The 13485-nt window shown below is 46.5% G+C and overlaps 2 protein-coding genes across 3 annotated transcripts in view; both read right to left on the bottom strand.

Moving 5' to 3' along the window:
* Positions 1-441: 441 nt before the first annotated feature.
* LOC127529449 (dynein light chain Tctex-type 4) lies at positions 442-8027 on the bottom strand. 2 transcript variants are annotated; one of them, XM_051933050.1, is made up of 2 exons: positions 7555-8027; positions 442-1837 (listed from the first exon to the last, which is right to left on the bottom strand). In XM_051933050.1, exon 2 carries the CDS (start codon positions 1796-1798, stop codon positions 1304-1306), a length of 495 nt encoding a protein of 164 aa, XP_051789010.1. In that variant the 5' UTR covers positions 1799-1837; positions 7555-8027; the 3' UTR covers positions 442-1303. The 2 variants fall into 2 exon arrangements, with proteins under 2 accessions (XP_051789010.1, XP_051789011.1); XM_051933051.1 differs by lacking the exon at positions 7555-8027 and adding an exon at positions 6926-7516.
* A 1431-nt stretch (positions 8028-9458) lies between these two features.
* dbt (dihydrolipoamide branched chain transacylase E2) overlaps positions 9459-13485 on the bottom strand; it is a 45776-nt gene continuing 41749 nt past the window's right edge. The window contains exons 10-11 of the mRNA XM_028812433.2: positions 13312-13383; positions 9459-10055 (exon numbers count right to left, since the gene is read on the bottom strand). Coding sequence (XP_028668266.1) covers positions 9888-10055; positions 13312-13383 — 240 coding nt within the window. The 3' untranslated portion in view covers positions 9459-9887. The remainder of the gene's footprint in view (positions 10056-13311; positions 13384-13485) is intronic.

The raw sequence follows: 13485 nt of genomic DNA, 5'->3' as shown, positions 1-13485 counted from the left end.
TGGCATACTAGTTATAGATCTGGCCTACAGTTCCTGCGGCTGTGGGTTTAAATCCTGCCACTGCACTGTCTGACCCTGAGCAAATCACTTCACCTGCCTGTGCTCCAACTGAAAAAAAAGTCTCAAAAGTTGTAAGTTGTGTTGGAGATGAGTAATAATGAAGTGTGCAGCATTAACAGGCTACTAGTGAAGTGCGGTGACGTCACGAACACCACGCGACTTTCAGGTGAAGGGCTGCGCACAACTGCAGTGCAAGTCTAGGAAAGGGCTCACGTGTTGTAATACAGCAGAATGGCCAGCAGAGGGCGAGGAAATGCTCCTGTTTCAATGAAGCGTTTCGCATTGTGCAGGCTGGTGTAGTGCGACACTGTGGCCAGCAGAGGGCATTAACAGTCTACCAGCGAAGCTTTGTGAGTGAAGAACACAAATCAGAGCCGTCACTTTGGGTTTTTATTTTTAGTTTTATTTTTTAAAGTATTCTGAGCAGAATGAAGCAGAAAAGACAGCCAGCGGCCTCTCAGTCCAGCTGTAGACAACGGCGACCCGGGTTAAGTACCTCCCCACACCCCCCCCCCCCCCCACAACTGCACTCAACTGCTTTCTCAAAACTAACAGTTTGGTAAATGCGCAGGAATTTGCCACTTTTTAGGACGTGCTTCCTTTCAAGAGCCGTCAATGACTCTAGAAATGTATTCATTTCCCACAAATTGGATAAGTGGATTACAAAATCGTCCCGGCCTGGCGTTCCACATTACCCCATCGCAGATGTCCAAAACTTAATTCAGGTGTGAACTTCTGGAGCTTCCAAAAACATTTGCATATTCCCAACGATCGTATTCCAAGGACAAGTCGATGATTCCTGTCACTTGTACCAGTTATGTTTGTTGACATTTTTCACCCTAAGTCAAGGCGCTATATGACTGTGCCTTAACATCTCTTGGCTTTCCTCTATAAATACATAAAACAGATTTAGCCCTGCTGCCCGTGACACGGACCTCTGAGCTGCTTGTATCTCTCTCTAAGCGCGTGGTGACCGCATTGCAGTGACCACCAGCAGCAGGCTGCCCTAATCACCGGACCCCTGCACCATGCGTGGATGTGCGCTGTTCTAACTACAAGTGCTGTGGCTGACCATGTGAGACCCCTGCGGACGCTACACCCTGACGTGTCCACAACTAACTATGGGGTCTACCTGCACAGGCACAAGGGCCGAGCCGAGAGCGGAGTGTCTGCCCTAATGGTCAGTCAAACCCCCGAATATTCACTGGTCAGCTCACCTCTACCTAGGGGTCCGTCTCAGCGCCTACTCGTGGTAAACTGCGTACACTACACACAGCGCATACAGAGAGCCATTCTGAAAGGCGCACTCGACGAAGCCATCGGCCGCCCCGCTCCACATGCCACGGCTGCAGCAGCGCACCTCCGCCCGCGGCACCGAGCCCAGCACCACAAAGCACACGATCTTATAGCGCTCATGGTAGAGAGCCCGCACCGCCGTTTTGATCCTCTCGGCAAGCTCCAGAGCCAGCGCGGAACTGCCATCTGCCTCGTACTCGACCCCCCGGAGACGCTCCTCCAGTAGCGGCATCACCGCCGCCCGGGTCCGCTCCGCTGAGAAGCGCCGCTCGGCCGGCGGCAGGTGTCCCGCTCCACCCGCGCCTACCTCGGCGCCCCTGTCCCGCTGCTTGCGGTGTCCGCCGACGTGCCTTCGTTTGATGTCCTGGGGTCTCCTCGCTGCAGTTCCTGCCAGAGCCTGGCGGGTCTTTGGCTGCCTCACTGGTGGGCTGGGACGCTGCATGGTGGGCTGTAAAACTTCGTGATGGGCGCCGCTGGCAGACTTGTAGGCATAAGAAGGAAAAAAAAAAAACATTTAAAGATTATGTCATCATCCGGGGTCCTACCAGTGACGTCCTCATTTTATATTATATACTGTATATATATATATATATATATATATATATATATATATATATATATATATATATATATATACACACATATAAATAAATAAATAAATAAAAGCAAATGAAAATTAACAACCTGGGTGGTGTGGTATCTCTTGAGGGTGGGTTTCTGTCTTCCCTGCAGTGGATTAAGGGGGCAAGGGCGGGTCGTGGGGCAGCAGGATGGATGGAAGGAAGGAAGGAAGGAAGGATGTGCACAGAGACTGCTGCAGCTCAGCCCACTCAGCGTGTTTCAAGGGTGGCTCATCCAAAGTTGTTTTAAAATCGCTAAAAATCACGATTTTGTATTGGCATCAAACACCAACAGGAAATTGTAAGTTACTGATTACTTTTGACACACATAGCTATAGATAGATAGATAGATCTGAAAGGCACTATATTATAGATAGATAGATCTGAAAGGCACTATATTATAGATAGATAGATAGATAGATCTGAAAGGCACTATATTATAGATAGATAGATCTGAAAGGCACTATATTATAGATAGATAGATAGATAGATATATAGATCTGAAAGGCACTATATTATAGATAGATAGATAGAGATAGATAGATCTGAAAGGCACTATATTATAGATATAGATAGATCTGAAAGGCACTATATTATAGATAGATAGATAGATCTGAAAGGCACTATATTATAGATAGATAGATAGATAGATATATAGATCTGAAAGGCACTATATTATAGATAGATAGACAGATAGATATATAGATCTGAAAGGCACTATATTATAGATAGATAAATAGATAGATCTGAAAGTCACTATTTATAGATAGATAGATCTGAAAGGCACTATATTATAGATAGATAGATAGATAGATAGATAGATATATAGATCTGAAAGGCACTATATTATAGATAGATCTGAAAGGCACTATATTATAGATAGATAGATCTGAAAGGCACTATATTATAGATATAGATCTGAAAGTCACTATATTATAGATAGATAGATCTGAAAGTCACTATATTATAGATAGATCGATCTGAAAGGCACTATATTATAGATATAGATAGATAGACCTGAAAGGCACTATATTATAGATAGATCGATCTGAAAGGCACTATATTATAGATATAGATAGATAGACCTGAAAGGCACTATATATTATAGATAGATCTGAAAGGCACTATATTATAGATAGATAGATCTGAAAGGCACTATATAATAGATAAGACAGATAAAGTTCACCGAACAAAAACAAACAAGTGAGCACCCATATAAGAGGTAATGCCCACCTCCGACACCCACAGAGGGCACCCCAGTATGAGTACTGTTCTACAATACTGTGACGGGGAGTGGTGGGCCACGTGTGTTTGCTTCTCTTTGTTAAAAAATGGCAAAATTAACTTCTCGGCACAGAGAAGATTCTGGCAAACCGTCAGGCGCCTCAGGAGGGGAAAGCGGTGCTCCACCAACACTGTGTACAGTGGAGATGGCGCCCTGCTGACTTTAACTGCAGATGTTATTGACTGGTGGAAGGAATACTTCGAGGATCTTCTCAATCCCACCAGCATGTCTTCCTTAGAGGAAGCAGAGTTGGAGGACTTTGGGGGGGCCCTGGCAGTTAAAAAGCTCCGAGGTGGCGGGTCCACCCTGGGTTCCTGAAGGCTCTGCATGTTGTGTTGCTGTCCTGGTTGACACGTCTCTGCAGCATCGCATGGACATTGGGGGCAGTCCCTCTGGACTGGCAAACCGGGGTGGTGGTCCCCCTTTTTAAGAAGGGTGACCGTAGGATGTGCTCCAACTATAGGGGGATCACACTCCTCAGCCTCCCCGGTAAGGTCTATTCAGGGGTGCTGGTGAAGAGAGTGCGGTCGATAGTCGAATCTCGGATTCAAGAGGAACAATGCGGATTCCATCCCGACTGTGGAACACTGGACCAGCTCTACACCCTGGCCAGGATCCTGAGTTTGCCCAACCTGTCCACATGTGTTTTGTGGATTTGGAGAAGGCATTCGACCGTGTCCCTCCAAGCATCCTGTGGGGTGTGCTCCGAGAGTACGGGGTACAAGGCTTGTTGTTACGAGCCATCCAGTCCTTGTACAGGAGGAGCAGAAGTTTGGTCCGTATTGCTGGTAATAAGTTGGACTCGTTTCTGTTGAGGTTGGACTCCGCCAGCGCTGCCCTTTGTCACCGATTCTGTTAAGTTTTATGGACAGAATTTCTAGGTGCAGCCAAGGAGGGGAGGGGGTCTGGTTTGGTGACCTCACAATCTCGTCTCTGCTATTTGTGGATGACGTGGTCCTGTTGGCTTCATCGGACAGTGACCTCCAGCTCTCACTGGAGCGGGGAGGAGAGTCAGCACCTCTAAATCCGAGGCCATGGTTCTCAGCCGGAAAAGGGTGGAATGTTCTCTCCAGGTTGGGAACACAGTGCTGCCTCAAGTGGAGGAGTTCAAGTATCTCGGGGTCTTGTTCACGAGTGAGGGAAGAATGGAGCGTGAGATCAACAGACGGATCGATGCGGCGTCCACAGTGATGAGGGCTCTGCAATGGTCTGTCGTGGTGAAGAGAGAGCTGAGCCAAAAGGCGAGGCTGTCGATTTACCAGTCGATCTACATTCCTACCCTCACCTATGGCCACGAGCTTTGGGTAGTGACTGTAAGAGCAAGATGGCGGATACAAGCGGCCAAAATGAGTTTTCTCTGCAGGGTGGCTGGACTTTCCCTTAGAGAGAGGGTGAGGAGTTCAGTTATCACGGAGAGACTCAGAGTAGAGTCGCTGCTCCTCCGCATTGACAGGAGTCAGTTGAGGTGGTTTGGGCATCTGGTTAGGATGCCCCCTGGACGCTTCCCTGAGGGGGTATTCTGGGCATGTCCCACTGGTAGAAGGCCACAGGGCAGACCCAAGACACACTGGAGGGATTATATCTCCTGGCTGGCCTGGGAACGCCTCGGGCTCCCCCAGAGGAGGTGGCCGGGGAGAGGGAGGTCTGGGCTTCCCTGCTTAGGCTGCTGCCCCCGCGACCTGACCTTGGATAAGTGGTGGACAATGGATGGATGGCAAAATGATTGGTAGAAAGGGGTGATGGCACTCAGCCAAGCCAAAGGGCATAGCAAACAGGATGTTGCCCACTTTGCAGGTGCGTCAAACCGCACAGTCCAGCGGATCTCCCAGCAGTGGCATACAAATTGCGGTGCTCCAAGACGGGGGCTGACACCACGTGTCACGCATTGCGACAGCAGACAGTTCCTACACGTGTTCCAACTTTTGTTGATTACGTACAAACGGTTACTTGCCCTTCATCTCCAGAATGAACACAGAATGGCTACGCCACAGGCACAGAGCTGGAATTCTGTGTGTTTGGCATGAAGGACATTCGGAAGCCTTCTCGCATCTGGACTGGTCCACAAAATCCTCAGATTTAAATCTCATAAGAAAATCTGTGAGACTATTTGGAACAACGATTGAAATGCCAGTGGAGCCATCCGAGCAATCTGGCTGAACTGGAGGATTTGGTGAAGGAAGAACTCATGAAAATTAATGTCACCTACGTCCCCAAACTTGGACAAAATTGTGGATGTTCTTTGGTCTCATGGAGGAATTACTGATAGAAAACATTCCTTGCACGATGCTCAATAATTAACCGGCACTATGTGATCCTAAAAACTGCCGGAAAAAAGGGAGAAACAAAATTGTTTACTGCATGGCGTGTCTGCTCCAATGCGTACATTTTTCCACGCATGCCCACATGTTCAAGCACAGGGACTGCGTGAAGATCTGAACAAGCCACACTTGCACTTCTCCATTTCACATAAAAGGTTCCTGTTGTGCAGTGGGAACAAAACACACAAAAGCGGCCCAGGTCAAAACAACGTCTCTGTGGCAGGTAAACACCTTTAATTGAACAAGCGTGACCTTTGACTGACGGGCGTCCAGTCCAGGCCTGGTTCTTAGCCTTCATATTGTTCTATGCTGCGGTCTCCTGGGGAAGTAGCCGGAGCTCAAAAGAAGCACAACGCCTGAATAAATTTATCAGGAAAGCCTCCCTCCTCCATCACAGGGCGAACCCTGGACACACTGGAAGCTGTTGTGGAAAAGAGGATGGTGGCAAAATTGGATGCCATCATGAAATATCAGCACCATCCCCTCCAGGAGGCGCTCTCTTGGGGCAGTTTTAGTCAAAGGCTCATTCAGCCAAGGTGTGCCAAGAAAGGGCCATGGGGGCAGTTTGGGGGCCCTACACGGTTCAGAAATGTGCAGGCCCTGGATGGGAGGGGGGGGTCCAGAGCCATCCCCCCAAGCTCAGAAAGGTGTTTTAATAAAACGTCCGGAAAAGGCCTTAGATGACCAGTAGGCCTACATGTATGCTTGTGTGTATGCAGAGTGGTAAAATACTGATTTTGTTCTGGATCTGGTAAAGGCCGGTGATATAAGGATATTTCATGATTTTATGGGGATCTCTAAAATTAACGTTTGCTATACTGCATTTGGCAAAGTTACGATGGCGTGACAATACTATTAGGGATTTAGGTGAAGATTGCAACTTGGATAATAAGACTAAGAGGTGCACTGAACTGAATTTCTTGGGACTGGCACAGACATCTGCAGTGCCAGGGGCCACAGGCCCACAGAACGACAACAAAAGTCTGGGTCGGGGGCCCCCCTCACGGTCAGGGCCCTACATGGATGCGTAGTTCGCGAATGCCTAAGAACGTCCCTGATGGGGGTCTTTTCTGCCAACTGCTATCAGGCAATTTAATGCATTTTCCCTTTGCCCAAAACTAAATATTGGTATTCTTTAATTTCAATTTCTGCATAATATACCTTATTGATTGATTGGTTGTATTATTTGTCCTAGAAGTCTGTATCCTTGTTTTTTATGCTTCTGTTGCCTTGTTCGTCTAAATTTCCCCGAGATTAACAAAGTGTATCTAATTTAATCGTGAATAGTAAAATGTGACACAAACTGTAATACCAAAGCTAGGTGTATAAATGATTAAATCGGGTACCTTTCGTGACGGTTTCTTTCCTCCTTCGTTTTGTCAGCTCGGTGTCCTCTGCTTTCGTCTTTCAGATGCGCGTTTTTCTGTTACTCCCTGGCGTGCACTTTAATTAATTTTCCGATTCTTTTCACACGTACAGCAATCTTAATCGACAGGCTGCAAACTCTGCAAAACTCGTACTTCTGTCACGCACTCGCCATGTGCGCAATAAACACGAAACGCGTCAGACAAACGTGCGAGAGAAAAATAAAAACAGCCCTCTGGTGCCACCTGGTAATATGGCTACCTATTCGAGGAGATGATGTGTGGCACCACTCCCTGTGGGCACAATGACGGAATTAAGAACTGGCCGCGTCCGCACGCAAGCTTATAAACACACGAACAAAAAGTGCAACGACTACAAAATGTAAAGCAACGGAGAGCGGGAGAGACGAATTCAATCGTTTATTTACGAGACCGACGATGTGTTTGGCAGGTATAACACACACGCTATCCAGGTTGTAAAGAACCGAGCAACGGCTAAAGCGCACCAACTCATTGCACAACGAGCTGGTCTGTGATGTGCCACCTATACCCGTGCCCAGTCCTGTCATCGCCCATTTCCACCCGCGCACCCCCAAACACCGGCGCCTCACCTGCTCGCTCGCTTTTCTCAGCTCCTCCGAGTCACGAATCGCGCCCAGCTCTCCGCGCCCTCCCTCGGCAGCCTGGCGAGTGACGCGCTCGCTCCGAACGCCGGGACAGCCAATGAGCGGCGAGGCGGGGAGAATTGAGACGCACTCATTAGCATAACCTGTTGGCGGCGGATCAGACGTCGCGCAGGCGCGATGCGCATTTTGGGCCCACTTTGTCCGGGAGTTCGACGCCTGCGGGCGCGCTTTTCTAACAAGTCCCCGGCAGAATGGCGGAACGCTTCAAAGTAATCCGATAATCCGACACGTAAGAAAGATCTAAAGAATACCCTGCATTCCTCTTTACCGCACTAATAAATTGCAGTAGAAAGATTTTCAAATGTCAAGCTAGGGTGAAACTAAATTATGAAAGACAAGGCGAGGCCTGGAAGGATAAGCGTCGGGGTATCGGCAGTGAAGTTTGGTGGAGGAAAAAAAAAAGGAAAGGCAGAACCAAATGGAGTCGCAGTACCTGCTGAGATGAACTGGCCATTAATAGGACAAACCCACCATACACACTCTCTATGTAGCGCCGTCAAGCCACAAACTATAAAGAGTGAGCGCTGGAGTGACAGAGACACGACGTGAGTGGCCCGAGCTGCGTCCTCTGTGCACCTAACTGTCCAATCAGTTGATCACACACTAACTCTCGCGCACCACACACTAATGCACACATGAAAAATGTGCGAGAGGAAAGTTATTAACCAAAAAAGCAATGTATGCACAAGGCCCTGCAGTGGGTCAGCGTGTAGAAGGGGTCAGTACAATGTCATTTGTTCTTGCACATCTCAGATTGGTTGACAAAAATCCTGTACAAAGAATTATTAGCATACTAGCCGTGCCACCCATCTAATTAACCAGTATAGACCTCAACGTTAACATTTGCAGTGCACTATTTATTGGAGATGTAATGCACGTAGGATGCATTGCATTTGCCATTCTGACAGATGGCGCATCACAAACATTTATGGTAAAAAAAAAAAACCTTACTACAAATGTTTGTGATCCTCCAACTACCTGTTGAAGTGCCAAAAACACAATGCAGAACACATTCATATCCACACTTTTCTTACAGTTTTCCTGTGGCTTGTACACGAGAGCGAGTTAGACTGTCAGTGCCTGATCGGCCTGCCCCTTGTGTTATTGCCAGGCTTGGTGACTTCCACATTCCACCGACAAGAACAGCGGCTGCTGAATTGTGAACAGTGATTACGTGGTGAATGTCTTTCTTGTTCCTCCTAGCCAAGAAGCTACGTTGAACTTTTAGGCATGTCACAGTGATTCGGTCGTAGTGTTGTATGTATCAGTTTCCCTATCGGTGTCAATGTCATTGTCATCACTATCACTCAATTCAACTAATGGTTCAGTTTATTGTAGAACTTACTTTACAGCTTCTCATTTACAAGATGTTTTGTTTGAAAGCTCCACCCCACTCATGAATATTGATGAGTTACTTCAGCGTGGCAACAGCATAGAAATATTAATGATTTTTGTGCAACACAATGCTATTTCATCCACTAGAGGGCAGCAGAGTAGCGTCCCCAAGAGTTATTTGGGCTTTATGCTGTAAGGCGGATCATTACATGTCACTCCGAGTCTGACTTGGGCTTAACTATAATTACATAGAATTCAGAGTCCAAATCACACCAAGGAAGTTAAAAAATAAAAAAAGTAATAAAATTAAAAACAAAAGAAAACAAGGACTCTATATACTGTATAACATACTGAGTGCATAGTGGACATATGCAGGATACTTTTATAAAGGCTCTCCCAAAATGAACTAAGGGAGCAGTTTGAGCAACTCAGTCACCAGTGAGACACACATGGAGGCCAGAGCAGACATGAAGAGAAACAGAAGCAGGCGCGAGTCCTTAACTCAGTTAGTTTATTGAGAGCTCGGATTAAATGAAGACAGCAGTTTTCATGTTTCTGTGAAACTGTCTCGGTCACTCACTGCACAATATTGTGTATGTGGTTTTATTTTTGTTCCCCTTGTTCTCTGTCCAACCATCAACAATACAATTCCCTCATGTCCAACTCCAAATAAATAACCGTGAGGCTAACGAGGATTGGGCACTTCTAGTCCAGGGCTGGCATCACGTCCTCACTTGTGCTCTAGTCCGGCGCTACCAGAATTAAAAGTGTGATCGTCAACAGGCACACGTCTTGATGGGCCACCGTTCAGGAATCCCAGTGGAAGGAGACACAAAAAAAAAAAAAAAACATAAAAGGACAAGAAAAACCAATCAGACGCCTGCTGAGCAAACCTCCAGGGTCGAAGGGGTGGATGGCAGCCTTCACTTCAGGTCCATGAGCATGGCGGCAGGGTTCTCCAAGTACGACTTCCACAGATTGGAGAAGCGGGACATTGTGGCTCCGTCGATGATTCTGTGGTCGGCTGACCAGCTCACATTCATCAGGTGGGCTTTCACGACTTCGCCTCTCTCGCTGAATCTCGGGAGAACCTGTGGGAGAAACAGAAAGGCTACCTCACCGTGGAGTGGGCCGTGCCATTGGAGCAGGTCGACTGCTGCACCCCCTCGAACACGAGATCCTCAAACCCCCTTAACCTAATTTAGCGTCAAGGGAGGGCAGAATGGATATTTGAGATGAAACTAAATACATTAATACAAATATAAATTGTTACATGTCACTCCAAGTCTGATTTGGGCTTAACTACGATTACATGGAAGTCAGAGTCCAAATCACACCAAGGAGGAAAAAAAAAATAAAAGTGTTCAAATAAAATAATAAATAATATGTGAGCATAAATAATTAGACATGTCACTAAATAGGTTTTTGCTGCTTACATCTTTGTTTTTAATTATTTCATCATTTGTTTCAGTGACACTGTATGCATATTGACAAACACAAACACACAAATAAATGTATTGTGAAATGTGACAATAAACATCCATCCATCCATTATCCAACCCATTATATCCTAATTACAGGGTCACGGGGGTCTGCTGGAGCCAATCCCAGCCAATACAGGGTGCAAGGCAGGAAACAAACCCCAGGCAGGGTGCCAGCCCACCACAGGGTGCACACACACACACACACACACACACACACACACACACACACACCAAGCACACACTCGGGACAATTTAGAATCGCCAATGCACCAAACCTGCATGTCTTTGGACTGTGGGAGGAAACCCACGCAGACACGGGGAGAACATGCAAACTCCACAGGGAGGACTCGTGACAATAAACAAATAAATGAAATTAATATGAGCTTAAATGTGTCATGGAATGTACATTTTTATGGCGTTTATCTTTGTCATGCTTCTAAACCCACTTATTCTGAGCAGGGAGCCAATCCCAGCATGCACTGGGTGCCCACACACACACACGCAGTAGACCAATTTAGCACTGCCGCATGTGTACTGATTTGTTTCTTCATTTACTTCGGTGGCACCACATGGAACGTGAAAAGCGACTTGTCACCCGTCAAAGTTGCAAGGGCGGGCTTTCGATTGGTGAATCACTGGTAAGACAGGACACTCAGCGTCACAACTTTGCACTTACCCATGAGCCACCGGATTTCCAAGGTGAGCCAAGCGCCCATTCGGAGTTGTGACACGAGTTGGCCAGAATTCTTGCACAAAGTGTCTACGAAGCTCCAACATGATCATCATCATCATCCTCTCAGATGTCTGCCTGTAAATGCAGTGCTAAATGGCTGAAGACTTACATGCACTCACTCTACTGACCAATCAAAACACAGGAATCACTAGACTCCACCCTCTCTACTTTGACAGGTGACAATGACAGTTTTCATTTTATTGTGCGTTTCATGTTGCTTGCCAAGTAACTGAAATAATATGAAGAAATAATTAAATGAATCCATTAACATTTAATTACAATTAAACATCACTTTTTTGTTTATTGTCACATTTAATAGTATAGGGGGGGTCCAGATTTAATTATGCAATTTTCATTACGGTATAACTTAAGTTTATTACATAGAGAATTCACAGCACCTGCCCTGCACATAGAGATTTCACTTAAAATTCCTTTCGTTGCCGACAGATGGCAGCACCTGCCCTGCATTCCAAAATGGCGGGGAGACGGTTGTCACTCGAACAGTTGCATAATTAGATCTGGACCACCCTTATATATTTACAGTATTTAATTCATTTTGTCCAAATATTCCTCCATAGATGCAAGATAAAATGTGCACTGAAATACCCATCAAAGTTGAGAGGGCGGGCTCTAGTGAGTGCTGGCTTTCGATTGGTGAATTGTCGGTAAAGTGCTCAAGGATTGGTTATTGAACCACAGGACTCTCAACAAGATAAAGCAAAGCGCCTTCTTAAATCTGTGAGCATCCGGGATGAAAACGAGAGCAAGAAGTTGACCAGAATTATTGCCCGCAGCGGTGACTTTAATTCATCACCATCTTAGGAGTCTGCAGTAAATGTGGTGGCCGGAGGTTTACGTCCACACGACCAACCAGTCAAAACACAGGACTCGCTACAATGCTAGTCAACTTGTTCTTGCACTCGTATGCACACCGGCCGCTCACAATCATTTAAGCAGGTGCTTTGCTTTATTCTGTTGAGTCCTGTGGTTCAGTAAGCGCCTCTTAAGCACTTTACTGACGATTCACCAATCAAAACGCAGCACTCGCTAGAGCCCGCGCTCTCAACTTTGACGGGTGAAAATGTCAGTTGTCATTTCTGGGCGTATTTTATGTTGTTTATGGTGCCACTGAAGGAAATAATTCAACGAACACTAAACAGAGAAGCAACAAAACATCTGGTGTCACATTTATCTTCTTATGCTCACATATTATTATTTACTTATCATTACATTCCACAATGCCAGCGTCTCTCTGCATTCTTATTTAATTTGTTTGAAATATTCCTCCATAACTCAGAGCCCACTCTGGCACTGAACGGGCACCACTCTCAGACTTACACAACCAGTTTAGAGTCGCCATCTAACCAGAGGCGCATGTCTTGTGGAAGAGGGAGGACACCCACACGGGTCCTCCACAATATTTGAGAGCCATCACAGTTCCTACAAAAATGTGTTAAAAGTGAAGGGGGACACGCTGGCACCATTACCATTTCTTTTCAAAGTTGACTTAAACAATGAGAAATGCAGAATTGTGTCCCCTTTTCTTGTTTTACTGGACGTCATGGTATGGGCTGTGGGTGGGTGGCACTGCCACACTGATCCGGAATCCCAAGTTGTTGTTTCCAACGCACATTCTACCTCTGTTTGTGTGGACGTTCCTCCATTACCAATTCTAAATTGGATGCAGTGTGAGTGCCCGTGCAGGACTACATCCGGAGATATATTGACACATCGTTCAGGGATGTTTCCCACCTTAAGGACTGGAACTATGAACTGGACATAAGAGGGTCAGAGAATGTGGGAGTGGTGCTGCATTATTCTGTTCACATGAGGGCAGCACTGAGTCACGGGTAATACCCGCCGACAAAGCCATTATGGGTCGATCTCTGCCACCCAGTGTGCAGACAGCAGCAGAACACGGAACAAGAATCCCACCACAAAGGAGTGGACCTTCGCTGCGTCACCTTTAAACACTTCATACTCACTGTCATGGCCCTCCTAGCTCCTGCTCCACCTCCATTAGACTCTTCATCCTTATGCACTGCTACATCCCTTCCATTCTGAAGCTACCTCAAGTCTGGCAGCACCAGGCTGCAGGACCGACATTTACAATTCGGCGGTGCCACAAACCTGAATTTTTCCAAGTGCTCCAATCGCCACCTCAGGGGGCAGAATCACTGCTTTAGCGTAAGTCCCGCCAATCTAGGATTAGACAAGAAAAGAGCAAAATCAGAGAAGGGCTTTGCTTAATTCAAATGCTGTCAAAATTTCGTTTCAGTGACGGGCCAGCTGTCCTCTCCATGC

This window comes from Erpetoichthys calabaricus, chromosome 10 (assembly GCF_900747795.2).
Source record: "Erpetoichthys calabaricus chromosome 10, fErpCal1.3, whole genome shotgun sequence".
In the NCBI taxonomy this organism is placed as follows: domain Eukaryota; kingdom Metazoa; phylum Chordata; class Cladistia; order Polypteriformes; family Polypteridae; genus Erpetoichthys; species Erpetoichthys calabaricus.
Note: the sequence above shows the minus strand (reverse complement) of the source record. Positions and strands in the feature narration are given on the sequence as shown.

What these genes read in the sequence shown, in the direction of transcription:
- LOC127529449 (XM_051933050.1), bottom strand. Translation starts at nt 1,798, where the DNA reads ATGCAGCGTCCCAGCCCACCAGTGAGGCAGCCAAAGACCCGCCAGGCT.